Source organism: Telmatherina bonti, assembly GCF_933228915.1.
Source record: "Telmatherina bonti genome assembly, chromosome: 20".
Taxonomy (NCBI): domain Eukaryota; kingdom Metazoa; phylum Chordata; class Actinopteri; order Atheriniformes; family Telmatherinidae; genus Telmatherina; species Telmatherina bonti.
Genome location: NC_136618.1, coordinates 22,677,416 through 22,695,135, shown reverse-complemented (window position 1 = coordinate 22,695,135; position 17,720 = coordinate 22,677,416). Strand labels below are relative to the sequence as shown.

Sequence of the window (17,720 nt, the reverse complement as noted above, 5' to 3'; positions counted from 1 at the left end):
AATTATTTATTTATGTTTAATAAGCACTGAGAGGTGGAAGAGTGAGTGTTTTAGTGTTTTAGTGTTTTAGTGTTTTATTGAGTCACCAGACAATTTGAATTTCCCTTTTAGGGATGAATAAAATCCTATCTATCTATCTATCTATCTATCTATCTATCTATCTATCTATCTATCTATCTATCTATCTATCTATCTATCTATCTATCTATCTATCTATCTATCTATCTATCTAGCTATCTATCTATCTAGCTATCTAGCTATCTATCTAGCTATATGTTTGCTTTGTGATCTGTAGCTAGAGAAGTTACTCTGAGGGGGAGAGGAAGGGGGAGGGCAATGGGTCTGGAAGGCCAAATGGGGGGAAAGGTTGTTACTTGAAGGAAGCACGAACAAGACGACCATTGAGCGGCTGGGTTGGGCGGAAGTTGTCCACCATGAAGCATTCATCCTCACCCTCAGCAGAGAAAAGCAAGAGGCGGAATTTGGCCACCTGTGAAATGAGAGATGATGGCAGTCAGTGAAGAAATCCTGTAACTCACAAAACACATCTCTTCTCCAACACATTTTAATTCAGCCATCTGCTGAAGTAACTTTAACTGTTTTTTTTTTTTTAGCAGAGCTGGAAATTTGCTAAAAATTTCTTTCTGAGAGTTGCTTTCAACAACTAATGATAATATCTAACGTAATTGGAAAACATGAGACCACAACCAACAATTGTTTAGATTTTGATAATTTGACTTCATTAAAAATGTTGTGACACCCTAGCTGCCAACAATTTCAAGTGTCAATAATTAACAGTTTATATGATTTTATACAAAACCTAAGAAGTGAAAACTAATTTTTGTCATTCATTGATTCATGTCTTCGTACTAAGTTTTAAGTCAGTGTAATCAAGGTTTCTGGGGTTTGTCTAACTGAAAAGTTAATAAAATATTAAACAGAGACAAGGCATTGAGTGTTTCAAGAGACCACACACTCTCTTTACCTACTCTTGAACTCCAAAACCCGCCAACCTGGGCAACAGAGCATACATAAATGATATTACTATGTCTTTCTCTGACATTTTTGGGGAAAGCAGCTGTATACTTCAACACTTCAACTGTGTCAAAACGTGTCTCAAACCTTAAACTAACATATTTATTTTGAATCCATGTTTATCTTGACAAAAGAACCTTAGGTATGGAGGTACTTTGTCGCAGTCTTGCAACAGTTAAACGTTAAAAAAGTAAAAAAAAAATGGACTGGTGCATCTCTAGTTATGTCCACACTTCTACATGTTAATTCTACATGTTATTTTTATATGCACCAACAACCATGCTGTCTAAAAGTCAGATATCTATATTGTTTTTGGCATGTCATGTAACTGATTGTACATGATGCAATGATTTGAGGAATTGATTTATTTCAGTAAGTAAGCAGTTTCTTTGCTTCATCTAGTGACACACTGACTCGATGTCTAGTGTTCAGCCTTTTGCTTCAGTTTGAACCTGAACACATTGATTGAGAGAGCAGCGATAATGAAAACACCAAGAATCTGGTTGAAAATCAGACAATCGGGTGGAGGAAGAGGACAGAGTTGGCCGAATCGGCAGCTGTTTGAGCAGCAGTTGCTTGCCAAGGCAGTTCAAAAAGAGACCTTTTGCTGCAAAGAACTGGACTATCTGGAGCTATTTGTGGTATCAACATCAACCTTTTTTAGGTTAGAGTGTTGAACAGTATAATACGGGCTGAACAAATTAGAATTGATCATGGCAACAGATATACCCAGCATGACAGCACACAAAAACTTTGCAGCAGTTTGCCTCAAACCAGATGTTTCGTTGTCAGGCTTCCTTGGTTAGCCTCCAAAATTGGGAGAGCGCTGGGAGCCAAATCGGAGCCAAATCACCAATAGGCAAGTCCAAACATTTGCACTACTTACATTAATTATGAAAAAATATCTAGGATGAAATGACCTTACTAGTATTGTAGAGGTAAGGTAAAATTGGCTGTGAATGATACATACTTTGGCCTTGATGGCATCAAATGTATCAATAAGCTTTTGGAGATTTGCATTTTTAGCACCAATCTGGAAGATAAAACGAAATTAAATGCACCTGTTACATATTTTGAATGTTTTAGTGAATAACTGAATACATGTTTTAAGTTATTACTTACTTTTAAGAAAACTCCAACAACAGCAAGCCCATCAGGCTTATTAGCAGCGTCTTTAAAGCTTGGATATTTGGTATTCCAGTGCACCAGATGGAGCTGGAAATAAATGATGAAGATACATTGGAAATAATTTAGGTGATGCTCATTAAAGAACCTCTGTAACTACAGACACTCTTTCTTGAAAAGTTCAAGAAGAACTGAACTTATACACCAAGTTTAAGGGACTCAGAGAAAAGTAAAAGTTTCAGAATTAGTTTAATAAGATTTCGAAACTTTTTCCATTGATTAAATGAAACATTCTTAATAGTAAAATAAAATGTTGTTCTGTCTCATTGTATAATCCAAGCCCAAGTTTGATTAAGATTTGCATGGATTTGACCTCACTTTCTATTTGGTAAAATATCTGTAGATTTCAGTTGGTTGTGCCACATGAACACTGGTAAATATAAAAAAATAAATCAAGTTTGTTTAGGCTTTCATGCCAATTGACGACGCTGCTCATTTTAAAGAATTGATTCTTAAAGCCCTTTAATAAGTGTGTATTAATATTTGACATAATAACATTTTAATTTACATCAAAACGTGACACCCTATACTGCACTAGATTCAGGCAACACAAAAAATACAAGAAGGAGCATGGTTGAATGATTTCATTTATAGACACATCCAACTTTAACACAGTGGTGGTGCTTGTAAGTTAAAGAGACGACTATGAAATGAACTGAAAAGAATCAAGGCATTGTTCACAATCACTGTTACTGATTTGAAATGTTTTAAAGGCAGTCTCGGACTCCAGAAGGAAAAAAAGAAATTATAATTAAATGCACACAATGGTTGCTTATATCACTGTGTCCTTTAAAATACACTAAAAACATTGATTTTCCCTTTCTTCCAAGTTAGCCTATGTCAGCCTCATTATGTTCTGAACTGTAGCAGTCATAGTATGATGATAGTCATACTAATCCAAAACATACTCACCTCAGCAGGGTATTTGGTCCCAGCAACAGTGTGTTCAGAGCCCTTGTCATCAGAAGCCCCCCAGTGGAAATGGAACTGTTTAAGCCTGTACACCCCTGAGATCGGCCCATCTTTCAGAGCTGCAGGGAGAAATGAATAGATAAAAGAGAAAAATAACAACCTAGACCTTTAATCATTTGGTCTACAACATGAGTAGGACTCCAGCCATGTTGAGGCCTTGGATATTGATTCTCTTGACAATGAAACAAGAAAGAACTGCTATAAACAATTCTTGATTGTTCTGGTTGTATAACCACACTTTTCCAATATTTTATAAGCCAAAGGACAACCAATACAAAAATATGAGGCACAAAACCATGTTTTTTCTTCTCTTGTCTATTTTGGATTTGAAATGGAAATTGATTGTTGATACAACTAGAAAAAGAAAATGAAGCCAGAAACTTGTTTCAAAACTTCACTCAAACACAACAAAAACTTACTCCTACAAAAAAGTTGAACATTAATAATTAACCAAACCATGTTGATGTGCAGAGTAACCTCTTTTTAATTTATTTTTTTCATTCCCTCACTTTTGACCTCACTAACTAATGATCTGGCATGATAAAAATTTAGCTTGTATATACCAATTCAGTTAGCTAACCGTCTGCATGCTTTTCAACAGAAATCATGCAGCCTATTTAGTAAAACTCTTCTTCTGGTGTTTTCTTTCTTTTAAAAACTCTATTTATTGTCTCCTAATTGAAAAAAGCAAAACAAAAAAACAACAACAACAACAACAACAACAACAAAAAAAACGGAAATACACGCAGATATGCCAAAGCATGACATGCATCAAACTGGAGTGCATGTCACAGAAGACATACTACATATTTGCATAAAACTGTGAGTCTATACTATGTTGAGTGTGACTGATTACCTGTCAATCCTGTCTTTCCAATGCACACAAGTTCTGGTTTATCATGTATCAGAAATTTTTAGAATTACTCAACACACAGAGTGTGTGGAGCTGTGAAGGACTGGTCAGGAAATAACTGATTGAGAGCATCCAGAACTGCTCTGACAACTTTTTTTTTTGTTTTTAACAACTTGTCTATGAAGGAATCAAAGCTTTGTGATTATGGCATCACAATACTTAAAACAATAGGTGTGAAATGTTATAAATAAAGTGTGAAATGGGATGTGATAGGTAAGACAAACCAAAGAACACAAGCAGTATCAGGGTCAAAGCCCATCTAACTTTCACAAGTGTGTGAAATAAAGTCTGAGCTCAAGTGTGACAGAACTAAAACAAAAACGAATTTTATGTAAAATGCTTATTAAAGAAGTGCATTGGGTTTTGAAAGTATTCATATTTTCATTAATATTGTGATATCTGCAAACATTTAATATTTGTTGATTTGTATACTATATTTTTTTCCACTGTAAATTGTGAGTATTCATCTCCTTTTCTTTTTGTGTTGTGTTCATATGTCTTGTGGCAGATTACAGCTGAACTTCATTCTTCAGAGAGCCTTATAGCTCCATGTTACCACAGCAAGTCTACTCTGCTGGTTATGGATGACTGTTTTATCTAAGCTGAGAATAAACATCAAACTCTCACTGGTATCACACAGAGAGAATAAATAGCATATATCAAATATCAAAGTCAGATTTGGGGATTTGATCATCTTGGCTGGCTACAAATTATTCAGGCAATATTGGTTTCACACTAACTTGAGCTGTCGTTGTCATCATTGAAGGTCACTTGGAAGGAATGTCCGTTGTTGAGGATATGAAGGCTGGTGGAAGGGTCGTACTTCAGGTTGAGCGGCTTCAGCCCCCCGTCGTATGAAGCTTCAGTAGGTACGATGTCAATGGGTGACTGACGGGGTCCGTTTGCAATAGGATAGTGTTTAGCCCATGTGTCGGGTCCTGGAAATCATATGGTGATTAATAGAATATCTAAGAAGGGTGATGGTGTGTGTGTGTGTGTGTGTGTGTGTGTGATAAGTAGCTGAATGAATGAATTAAATAATTCATATCAGTGCAATGAGCGCCTTACCGTTATTTGCAGTATATCCCCAAACGTAAGCCATTGTAGCAGTCATAATTAGTCCTTTCTTCACAGCAAAGTTTCCCCCAACTGACAGCTTCACATACTATATCAAGTTATCTGAGCTTGGTGCGTCTGTCAGTCTGTTGGCTACGTGACGACACAACACCCGTATGACTTGGATGATCATGTCTCAATTTTTTTTAATATTTTTTTTTTTTTAATGCAGTCAACAAGCTGAAAATGAACTGATACTGGTGTTAGGTTGGAACGTCGCCACTTAAAAGATAGCACAAATGGGGTGGTCTGATAGTGCAGGTTCATTGTTGTATTCTAATTCAGATAAACCAACCAATATATGTTGTATTTTAAGAGTTTGCTCTCTACATCAATCTTATATAACTACTGTATGGCAGAAATAGAAGTACTGTATAAGAGCAAGGCTTAGAAAATAATTAATTTAAGGAAACAATCCCAAAATGCTATGTATTTTATAGGGTGACTTAAAGTTCGCGTGAGAAGTTCATCATCATGTCTACCAAAGGTTTCATGAAAGTTCTGTGACTGGTTTGACTAGTTTTGCTGTTATATATCTGAATATGTGGGCCTATACAGGTTAAATTTTTTCAGGTAAGCTTTATGTCAGAGCTAATTAATATCCAGAATAAAAAAAAACTATTAAAAAAAAAAAAAAAAGCGAGTCCAGTCAGCTTATTGGTTCGGTCGTTTAATAACTGACCTTGACAAAGGTTTATGTAACTTTTTACAGCGATACCACAAATCATGCCACTCAAACTGAAAGATTTCCTTTCGGATTTGTACAGTTATAATACATATTGATTATGAGTGAGTTAAGACAAAAACTTTCACAGCTGATCACTTGATTAACTGTAATTTATATCTTTGGAGGGCTTACGATCAAGTGATTTAAAAAAAGATATAATTTTACTTAGGCACCACTAAGACCGTTACAGTGGCGTTTATTTTAATTTTCTGTACAGGCCGCCTCGGTTGTTTGAAAGTGCTTTATAAATAAAGCTGGATTGGACTGATGTCACATGAGGGTTCCGGCGCAGCTTGATTTATTTAGATCTCTGTGCAGTCAAACATACATGCACTTACCACAGTGAGCTCGAAAAAACCTTCAGGCACAGACTATTCCCGAGCTTATCCTAACGAAGTGTAAAAAAGCAAGTTCTCCTGATTAAATACCTATGTACGGTTGTATGTTCATGTCCCAAATTATAACTTATAGAGAGTAACCTCTTCAAGTTACAATGAGAAATAGGCCCACTGCAGGAGTCTGACTGAGAGGAACAGAAAACACCTGACTGTAGCGGAAACATTAAAGGATTGTTCAACAAAATATTAGTTTATGAGTGATGTAATATGTAATAATTTATTGTATATAATAATAGTTTAATTTATAAACAGGAGATGGCGATATTACACATAACTGCAGCTGGGACTCAAGTCCGTATGAATCTCAATGCCATTGTGCAAGTATCTGTGAAGATTTAACTTTCGGCTGGAATATACAGAAAATGCAAAAAGTCGATGCTACACACACACACACACACACACACACACGCATATATATATATATATATATATATATATATATATATATATATATATATATATATATATATATATATATATATATATATATATATATATATATATATATATATATATACATGCACAATGGCATTAGGATTCAAACGGACTTGAGTCCCAGCTGCAGTAATGTGTAATATCGCCATCTGCTGTTTATACATTAAACTACAGGGTTGTGGTTGATAAGTATTTGTCTCTCTGTGGCTGTAAAAGCTAAGCAGACTTGACCATCAACATCCAATTTAATCTCGATTCCTCATTAAAAATCTAAATAAGTACTTCAAATTCTGTCTTGTGATTGTTATTTGCCATGTTATTTGAAATTAAACAAATTTATTTGAAAGAGACATTATCAAACAGGAAGCAGTTTTTTAGATAGCTGTGTATTGACATCAGTGTTTTACGTAAACATGTCAAGAAATTAGTCAAATTTGTATTGGTATAAACATTAATTTGTCCGAATATTTATTTTTCTTCAAGGTAAAGGGTTTGAGATTGAGATAAACGTTATCATAATGTAATTTGCCATTCATAAATACAAAAAATAAATACGTGCAGATCGTCGCATGTATATGACGTCGGCACAAGTCGAGGCACGTTTGCAACGCATGAGAAAATCAACACTGCTCCTGAAATAAGGTCTGTATACACTTTAAAAGATTATGTACATACACATAAAGCGCCCATAAATAAACAAAGAAAGTTCGTGTACATCTTCGTACTGCGTATCTTTGTACTGAGGACAGTTACCACCGACGCGTTTGTATTTGCGAGTTGAAAGTTCAAGAAATGTTGGTAACAGATTTACATGTGTTTCTGACAGACAGCTTAAAAACAGTATATATCTTTATAGCTGACAAAATGTAGAAGAATAACATTTCAATGCAGAACGACTTTGGTTGAAGTAAAAGATGTAAGCACCGTGGATATATGTCGTGTTGCTGCATACATACAGTCCTGTTCAGCCATTGTCTGGGTAATGCCCTTTTTTTAAGGTAAAAAAATAAAAATAAAATAAAAACATCTCATGTTGCAAATTCATCTTTAAGGTCCGACCATCACTAAATATAACGTTTATGCGCAACTGCAGCTGTTTGTAATATGCAAACTGTTTGAAATAACATTTAATAACAAGACTGGGAATATATGCATACACTGTTATCAGATTCTTGTTTGTCTCATTTTACTCCAAGGATTTTATGCCCAAATGATGGATACACATAAAAACTTTTACACCTTTTTTTTGTTCTTCTAGAAGTAAAATGGTATTTATTAAGTAAGAAAATGTACAGTTAAGTTGTTCTTCAGACCATGTATACACATGTTTTACAGAGATGAGATATGAAGTGGAAATGTTAAAAGAGGCAATAAAATTTGGCCTAATACAAGTTTTAACAAGAGGCTACAGTACTTTGTTGTTCTTTTACAATATCTGTATGTTCTGGCTCTGAAGAACCTCTCTGAGACATTAAAATGTAGAGTCTTAAGAGACTATTTTGATTTTTATGGTACAGAATTGTGACTCAGGTTTCCACAGGGCTCTTTAGCAACAATGCCAACTTAACTCTGATCCATCTGTAGACTTGTGTCTCCATCATGATGAAATAAGACTTTATACAGTACAGGCTGTGCATTTGTTTGTCAAAGATAAATAGTTGCTGGTCCTCTGCTGTAGCTCTGATCTGATGTGCAAGTAGATAAGCATCTTGGCTGCCCTTGTTAATTCATATTCTTCTTTTTTTTCCTTTTCTTTTTCTTAGTTCTGTGGAAATAGTCTGCTCCAAGCAACAGAGCTGATTTCTTATTACATTTTTAATTCATTACGTTTTGGTTCTGTTGGTGATGACAGAACTGAAACCACTGTATAAAACAAATGTTCTTTTTTTTAATCTTCACTGATGAGGGTCTGTATAACATAACATAATAATAACAATAATAACATAACAATAATAGTCCGTATAACATAATATAATCATGCTTTTTGTTTGCTGTTGCTTTCATTGAAATGCCTGCTAAGTTTTTGTGCAAACGGTTTCTATGAGTAAATAGTTATGGGATGAAAACTGATGAAAACATTTTCATGTATATACGTACTGATCAATGCTATCTCTTCAGGTAACATGGCGAAGAACAAACAGAAAGGCAAGAAACAGAAGAATGTCTTTCAAGTCGCTAACAAACATTTGAAGATCAAGAACAAAGCAAAACCTGTCACAACATCTCTTAAACATGTAAGCGCTCCTGTCTTACTTCCCCTGAATTGGACACATGCATAATGCATCCTTTACCGCGTGTAGTGTTTGTTGCACCTGCTTTAAAGTCATTTGTGGCTTCACAGATCAATGCAGTGAAAAATGAGAAGGTGGAGAGCTTAAATGAAATATTCACAGAAGTCCAGAGGGATGTGAAGAGCATTTCCAGGTCTGTTGTGGCTGAACCAAAGAAACAGACGCAGGTACAGAGTGAAACCCAAATGAAACATTTTGTCATCTTGTTTGCGATTTTAAGATTTTTGAAATGATTGAAAAGGCATGTTTGTATTCCTAGGTCGTTCGAGAGGCGCCAAAGGAATTAGTGAATGTTGACAACGCCGCTGAACTTTTCTCACAGCTTTAATGGACGGAAATAGACTCGTGAATTTTAAACCAACTCTCTTCACATCATGCAGTCTTTTGTCATTTTGTGTCGAAGTGAAGACTGTAGATTTCAGAAGAAGCTGCAATAATGACACAAGGGTAAAAGCTTGCAGATTAATTCATGTTCACTGCAAAGAAATTGAAAAGATGTGATCTGATAAGTTTTTATCATTAAATATTTCTGTATGTAGAATATCTACTTCCACTATGAGCCTTAATTTAAAATGATTTCATTGTGCAACTTTATAATTGATAATAAAAAAATGGACAATTATTGAAGCAATGTCTTCAAATCCAACAAGGCTTCATATTTTACAGGCTGTAATGGATAAACTTTGGACTTAAACATTTCAAAAGAACTGTAAAACCATGCACATTTCATTGTACCCACTTTAAAGTTTAGTTTGTTTAAGTTTCTTAATTAATTTGTAGTAAATGAGGTCAAAGAGGAGGTGATTCTGACTCCTTGTTGTGAAACTGAATTGTTTTTGCTTCACTTGTGGCAGCAGCAGTTGTAATTTGAAATAGAAAATGTGGTAAAAGTCATCACACAACATTGATTTTTACATTCTAAATTAATATATTTAGACTTTGTGATTTGTCAAATCAAGTTACAGGTACCTATAGTTTATAGTTCTGCATGCAGTTTTTCCTGTAGATGCGCCACAAAACCCGAAAAAACTGCTGGACATCTGGGGACTGAAGAGAACATGTTAACAGCTTGAATGCATTGTTTCTTAAAGTACTCCTAATGCTTTGTTACAGTGTGACTAGACATGACATTCTTCTGAAGGGAGGCAATTCCTCCATTTTTTTTCATGAAGTATTTTATAAATTGAAAGTATGGAAGAGTTAACAGAAACGTATTTTCAGGATAAAAGAATACATTGATTTGAAGGGGGAAAAAAGATTTTCATTAAGAAATTTATACAATGGCATAAATATTTGTCATGATGACTTATGTTTTAACAGTATTAGGCTGAGGGCTGAATATTTTAACTCTGGGTCCGGAGGACATAAAGATGAGACTTGATTCAAAATTTCTCCATCAACAGATCAGAAATGCCTCCAGCTACTGTTTCTGATCGTGCAGCTGAGTATGTTGTAGTGTTTTACAGAAGTTGCCAAACCTGTGGATTATCGATAGATACAGTTGGGTAATAAAAAAAGATAGAGCTTCAGATGAAAAATTGCATTTGACTGTCATCACTTATTAAATAAAAAATTTGAAACGGTGCGTAAAAGGCCAAATCCATGCTGCATCTTATTCGGGCAAGTCAGCCAGGCGCTGCTCATCTATTGCACTTGATAAATTGATCTTTAATGTATAGAACCCCTGTTAAGTCAGATATTTAGGTTGTTCTTCTGGAGCATTTAGGTGTGTGTTCACAACATTTCAAGGAGGAATAACAGTAATGAACTAAGAAGCTTTTCTACTGCACATTTCAAACTAATTTGGGTTTAGTTATTCATCATTAAGAAAACGTATTCACAAATGATAAACTTTTAAGATGGCTGACAATCTTCCCAGCAAAGTTTATGTCCCAGCAAGTTTAGCCCAAGGTCAGACCATGCAGTGCTGAAACAGCAAAAAAGAAAAAGTCCCAACAACTCTGTCATCTGAGCAAACAAGATGTCTGGAAGCATCTCTTTTGCAAAGGTGAGAACTAAATAAATGTTTTTAGTCACATTTGGCACAGCATCGTGTTTGACAAAAACTAAACAGAATATTGGCACAAACATTTTGCACCAATCATAAAGCACAATAGTGAAGGTTTGACTGTAGGATGTAGGTATCTCATATTTACTTGGGAGACCCATGAAGTCCTCTGTAACATGAAATTATCCTGGTGTCAAATATGAGGCTTTTTGTTGACTGAAAATTAGTCATGCGATAGGTCCATGGTCTCAAACACAACAGTAAGTCTACAAGAGGGTGTCAAAAGGAATAAATAAGATGTTGCAATAATCCAAATTTTGGACTTTAACCTGACAAGTCACTCAACCTGCGAAACCTCAGTGAACTGAAGCAATGTTGTACACGAGAGTAAGCCTAAATATCTCAACAGCGTAAGAGATTCATCATTCAGAAAAGTTATTTAAATCCTTGCTGCCAAGAGCAGTTCTTCAAACTATTAAATCATAAAGTACAAAGTTTTTCTCACACCTAGTTCTTACTTTTTATTGACATTGTATCGGATGTGTTGCTTTTCATATGAGGCTCTGTTGATCTAATTTAGAGATTTAACAAGGACCAGATTTGATGTCCATAGACATAACATTTTAAAATGAAAAAAAGGTTCATTAAAAATGAAAAAAGATGCTGGACTTTTCCATGGATGTAGTTAATAAGTAGTATTTGAAGTCCTTGTATGTGAAATGATTTTAAATTTCTACGACGCTTAACCTGAGATGCTATTGTCATCTTGGGCTTAAACTATTTTCACTTCAAAATGCAAGCAGCTCCTAAATATTATAGCTACGACATGTTTAACCATCTGTGTGAGGTCCAATACTGAGATTAATTTCTAAAGTGAATATCTCAGTAATGTGTTGGTTTCTAGGAGACTCGCTGTTACTCTATTATGCCAGACTGCAATCAAGAAAAGCCCGCTGGTATAAAAATGTGGTCTGGTCTGTCTCTTATTGGCAGAACATTGTACTGTCTCAATCGGTTTTCTCTTGTCTCATAGTGCATCATATTACCATCTTTACCAATATGAACAATTTAAACTGCAATCTGAACAGCAGTACCACAACCTTAAAGAGCTCGAATCATTTTGACGCCTGCTTCACAAGACATCATGGTCATGGCAGGAACCTTCCTTTCACTTGTCTTAAACTACGTTCATTTTAATTAAATATTAGATATTGGAAGTGTGTTTCTAATATTTGTCCCCCTGTGTGTGTTTAAACTATTACAAGTCTTCGTGGTGTTATTTTGTTTCTTTTTCTTTAAAAAAAAAAAAATAGAAGAGCGCCTTAAGATGCAGTATGGATTTTTTGGCTCCACTTGTGAGCAGCAGGTTGTTATCAGTATGCTGCTGCTGCTGCTGCATTCGACTAGAACAGCTCACATCAGAGGTCGTGGGTGCACTAGTGCCCTGCTGATTGCTTGTCTCCATGGTGACCTCTGAAAAAAGTTAGCTGGTCAGTAAATCTGAAGCAAGGTTGGGTGAAACTTGTAAATAAACCAGCGCTGGACGGTGCCGCCATAAATGAAATGTTCAAGGTGAAGTTGACAGAGCAGAATTATCTATTTAAGTGATGGTTTTTTTTAAATTGAATAGTGCAACTACATTTGTTTGCCACATGGAGGCAGCAAACGCAGGCGATGAGCATAATTTTCTCTTTCTTTAAATAGTGAAACTTGATGGCAAAGAGTTACTAACCGAAAAGCTAGAAATTTCTCCACACTATTTTTTTTTCGTAAGTTCGAACGGTGGCCTTTCTGTGTGGAGTTTGCATGCTCTCCTTGTGTATGTGTGGGTTCTCTCCAGGTACTCGGGCTTTGTACCCCCATCTTAAGGCATGCATGTTAAGTTAACTGGTTTCTCTATCTAATTGTCCCCCCAGGAGTGAGTGTGAGCGTGAATAGCTGTTTTCCTCTCCATGTCGGCCCTGCAATGGGCTGGCGACCTGTCCAAGGTGTACCCTGCCTCTTGCCCAATGATGGTCCCTGTTTCCCTGCAACCCTTAATTGGTTGCAATCCATTATAAATGGATGAATTGACTTATTTTCACATTTGCCTGATGAATCTCAATCTTTACAAACTGGGAAATAATGGATGCAGTGTCCATGATTTCCAAAATCAATAGCTTTTTTTGAACACCATGACCCGAGCTAACCCCTTGACACGTGGCCTGTTCTGCTCTTTTAAATGATATGTATAAAATGTGTGTAAGATATGAACAGTGTCTGAAACATTTTTTTACTATTCATCTGCATTCCCATAAGATTATATGGTCAAAACATCATGACCATTCACTTTAGGTTTGTCTTGCAAAATATGCACAAAGAGAGTTACATATATTCTCCTAATCTTAATATATGTTCATATGTATTTTGACTTGAATTAACTGGTTTTACTGACTATTTTGGTAGAAAATAGCCTAATATAAAAACAATATAGAGATATGAACTGAAAGATGCACCAGTATAACAGTCATGGAAGATGTGATTATTTTTCTTTTTTTAACTGTCACTGTAAGAGTCAGAATATGTTTTTTTTTTTTAAAGAGAAAATGCTCCTTTAAAATGACAGCGAGCTTAACAAAAAAGGACACATTTGCTTTGAAATCCATTCAATCGATGCACGTTGGACAACACCATTTATTTCTGTTACAGAGGGAAAGGTGGAAATGATTGGTGAAGAGAGCATAGCAGATGCAGTGTTTAGGTGTCAGCCTGCAAGCAGGTGCTTCCCACTGTGATCCAGATGGCTGCACCAGAGCACAGGCAACGGGGTTGCTCAACCACACACCCTGGGGAAACTGGTATCATGCCAGCACACGCACACATTGGATTTTTAATCTACATGAGGCGGTGGGGGGTAGTCGGATCTGTGGGCGAAGGGACGAGGATGTATTTGTCATGCCGAGGAGCGTTGTTAGTCGCTTTTGTTGCTCCAAGTAATCCAAATAAATGCCACACAGTTTTCAGCTCCTCTAAAGCTTCTTCCTTTGATCAACTCTCAAACTTAAAAAGAAAACATTAATTTTATAAGAAGTTATCTCAGTCTGTTTTAATCGAGCTGCATACGAAGGAAAGCTTGACACAGACCAAGCTGTTGTGATTTTACTGCATTGTATAGTTTATTTTAAAAACCTTCAATATATTTTATTCGTTAGATGTTTAACTGAAAAGAAGGAAGAGAGACATTTTAGGAGAGTTGGAAATGTCCACAAGATGGTGCCCTGGATGAGCTTATCAATATGCATGATGACAAGTGGGGAAGTGGGTCTGTTTGTGTGTGTGTGTGTGTGTGTGAGAATGCATTCGGCTTTCTGAATTCTAAGAAGCAAAGGACGTATAAGCAGGATGTCATTCACAGCTGGGTGTTTTCCACAATGACAAAATCCAAAATCTGCACTTCACCCTGTGAAAGAAATCCAAGTCACTATTTATGCCAGAGAGGTCCATGTTTGTGTGTTTGTGTGTCGTCTGTTATACAGATTAGCTCTTCCCAGCCATCTGGGGTCGCAGTGGTTGTCACAGCCCAGAGTTCCTCTGGAACTCAGTTTCAGAAGGATTGTCGTAACACATCTTACTTTGAATAAATAAAAATGAATAGCGATGTGCACAAGTATGAGTCATTTCTCATTTCTTCATAATTTGCTTATTTGAAGCCAGAGTTTATTGCCATATTTTCAGGTGGTCTTGATCAATAGTTTTCTTTGGACATTGGTTGCTTTGTCACCCATGTCCTTGTGCATGACCCTTTTCAGATGAACATGTGCAAACTGTGTTCTTCCCTAACTATATATATATATATATATATATATATATATATATATATATATATATATATATATATATATATATATATATATATATATATATATATATATATGTTTGTATGTAGATATGGATATATACATTTCAATAAATTGCTGCAACTTCTTTCTGTTTTAAAGGCAAATACATGAAGAAGGCGGGTTTATTCTCAAGTTTTGCACAGGATTGTAATTGTCAAGGGCACAGATTTAATCTTTACATGAATGATATTTTAACAGATTTATGTAACTTACTCAAGCAGAATAGTACACAGTGAGCTGCTAAGGCAAAGTAGTTCTCTTAGCATGTAAAGTAGATGCTATCATGGGATTTAAAAGGTCAAAATGTAATACAAATTTAATAAATGATCGTAGTTAAACAACATAAATAAATACAAAAATAAAAGACGCATATAACTTAAATGGGCTAAAAATGTCATTATCTATCTTGAAAAGTGAACTTAATATTTATTTACCCAAAAGCTTGTGCTAAAAAACACATCTGTCCGATTGACTTTCCATTTAATTTTTCTAAAGGCATTTTGCCAACAAACTATACAGCCAAGATTTAAATTATGATTAAAGTTTGTCCTTCAGACTTGGGGTCATTGGAGCTGGGCCTCAGTCCATCTTTAAAATAAGCTAGAATTTCTCCCAGTCCTTTCCTTCATGCAGACTTGTAGTTTGTTTCAACCTTTACTGCTGAAGTCACTGTTTTTTAACTAGCTTTTTTTTTTATTTCATTCACATTGGGCCATGCGAAAAGGATTGACAATTTAGACCAAAACTGTTAACTTCAACATTTACATCAACTATAATACCTGTTTTTTGTAAAAGAAAAAAAATATTTTAGAACAGTTTGACTTTATCTAATTGACCCAATCACTTGTGCTGTATGAAACACCCGAGGTTCAGCTGAAAAATGTTGATTAAGAGGACTTCTAGCTGAGTTCATGAATGTGTTTAAGGAGTAGCTGTGATTGAAATAGTCTGAACTTCCCTGAAAGAAAGAAAATTTACTGTTTTTTATTCATGCCATTTCTTATTCTTCTATAAACACAGTAAAAAAGATTTGGTATATTAGAATTATTTTCCCCTGAAACACATGAACAAAGTCTCTGCATGAAGGTCAGGGAAGAAAAGGAATCATTAACATCACACAGATCGCTGTCTCAAAAATGAAATTTAAAGACTTAAATTTATCCCAAAAAAAAAATCTCTCCTTGATTTTCTAACAACAACTCCAATCAACAAACTAAATACAGATTTTGAAATGAATGGCTTTCATTTCGTCGTCATGGAATCTCAAATGAATTGGTTTAAACAGCAATGCAATATTCACAGTGAGAAATGGACAAACAGTTTCTGTGCAAATCACAACATGCTTGTGTCTACATTTAAAACTACTATATGGAAGCATTGTGGGGCGGCTGTAGCTAAGGCGGAAGAGCATTTTCCATTTGACTGGAAGGAGGGGAGATGAATTCCAGGTTTCCCCTGACTACATACTGAAGTGTCCTTGGGAAACACTGAGCCCCGAGTTACCCCCCACTGTGCCTCTCGGGGTCTGAATGCATGTGTGTGAAAGGGTGAATGTGCCATGTTGTGCAAATCACTTTGATTGGTCAACATGACTGGAAAAGCACAATAAAGGTACAAGTCCATCTTTCATTTTGCATGACATGAAACTGTTAGCTAAAATGTGTAAAATAAGACCTTTAAGGCTCCAAACATTCTACTTAGCCAGCTTTTTCTTGCTGGTTGTAACATGCTTCCATCCATCCATTTAGTATACCATTAATTTCAATTCAGGGTTGTGGGGGACCTTAACTCAACTTTATTTATAAAGCCCTTTAAAACAACCAGAGTTTAAACAAAGTGCTGTACACAATCAGCTAAAATAAAAACACAATCAAACAGTTCAAATGCAAATAAATAACACAATAAAATAACAGCTGCGATGGACTGGCGAGCTGTCCAGGGTGTATCCTGCCTTTCGCCCAAAGCCTGCTGGGATAGGCTCCATGAATAAAACAACAAGTCATACGAGGAATACAGAATTTAAACAATGAAACAAAATGAATAAATAGTATATAAAACCAATAAATAAAATAAACTATAACACACAGACCAGAAGCTGCCTTACGCTGGGTTAAAGGCCAAGGAATAAAAACGTGTTTTAAGATGAGTTTTAAAAACGGACAGTGAGGAGACTTGTCTAATATGGAGGGGGAGCTCATTCCACAGTTTTGGACCGGCAGCTGAACAAGCTCTGTCCTATCTGAGCTTCCGTTTGGACCTCGGTACATCCAGGAGCAGCAGATCAGCTGACTTGAGGCACCGAGCAGGAGTGAGGGGGTGGAGGAGCTCAGAGTCAAGTCAAATAAAATGACAATAGTATATTCACCAGAGTCATTTGCCAAGCGGATGTCAATGGATACTTTTATCAAATTGACTCAGTGCTGCTTAATGTTTTAAAACCAGACTGAAACACTTCCAGAACATCATGTTCCTCTAAAATCAGCTTTAGTTGCGTATAGACAACTTTTTCTAAAACTTTAGAAATAAAATAAGAGGCAGTCTTAAGATGGCTCTAAGTTGGTCAGCTTGCTACTATCCAGGCCAGGTTTTTTTTAAGTAGGGGCTGGACCACAGCATGTTTAAAACTTAGAAGAAGAACTCCAGATGACAAACTGTTGTTCCCAATTGCAAGAGGGAGCTGCAATCTATCCAGCATTTAGTAGGCAAGAGGCAGGGTACATCCTGAACACGAATCAGTCCATCGCAGGGTCAACACAGAGAGA

At 35.8% G+C, this 17,720-nt stretch overlaps 2 protein-coding genes across 2 annotated transcripts; one reads left to right on the top strand and one right to left on the bottom strand.

Annotated features, from left to right (window-relative positions):
- Nucleotides 1-370: 370 nt before the first annotated feature.
- Nucleotides 371-5,207, bottom strand: LOC306770948 (carbonic anhydrase 1-like; the record flags this gene model as incomplete). Its single annotated transcript, XM_079259968.1, has 6 exons — nt 371-490; nt 2,006-2,068; nt 2,158-2,250; nt 3,133-3,251; nt 4,846-5,043; nt 5,174-5,207. The coding sequence occupies 6 exons, from the start codon at nt 5,205-5,207 to the stop codon at nt 371-373; spliced, it is 627 nt and encodes a 208-aa protein (XP_079116094.1).
- Nucleotides 5,208-7,365: 2,158 nt separating this feature from the next.
- Nucleotides 7,366-10,650, top strand: rbis (ribosomal biogenesis factor). Its single transcript, XM_079260250.1, has 4 exons — nt 7,366-7,423; nt 8,900-9,015; nt 9,123-9,239; nt 9,332-10,650. The coding sequence occupies exons 2-4, from the start codon at nt 8,905-8,907 to the stop codon at nt 9,398-9,400; spliced, it is 297 nt and encodes a 98-aa protein (XP_079116376.1). The 5' UTR covers nt 7,366-7,423; nt 8,900-8,904; the 3' UTR covers nt 9,401-10,650.
- The last annotated feature ends 7,070 nt before the right edge of the window (nt 10,651-17,720 follow it).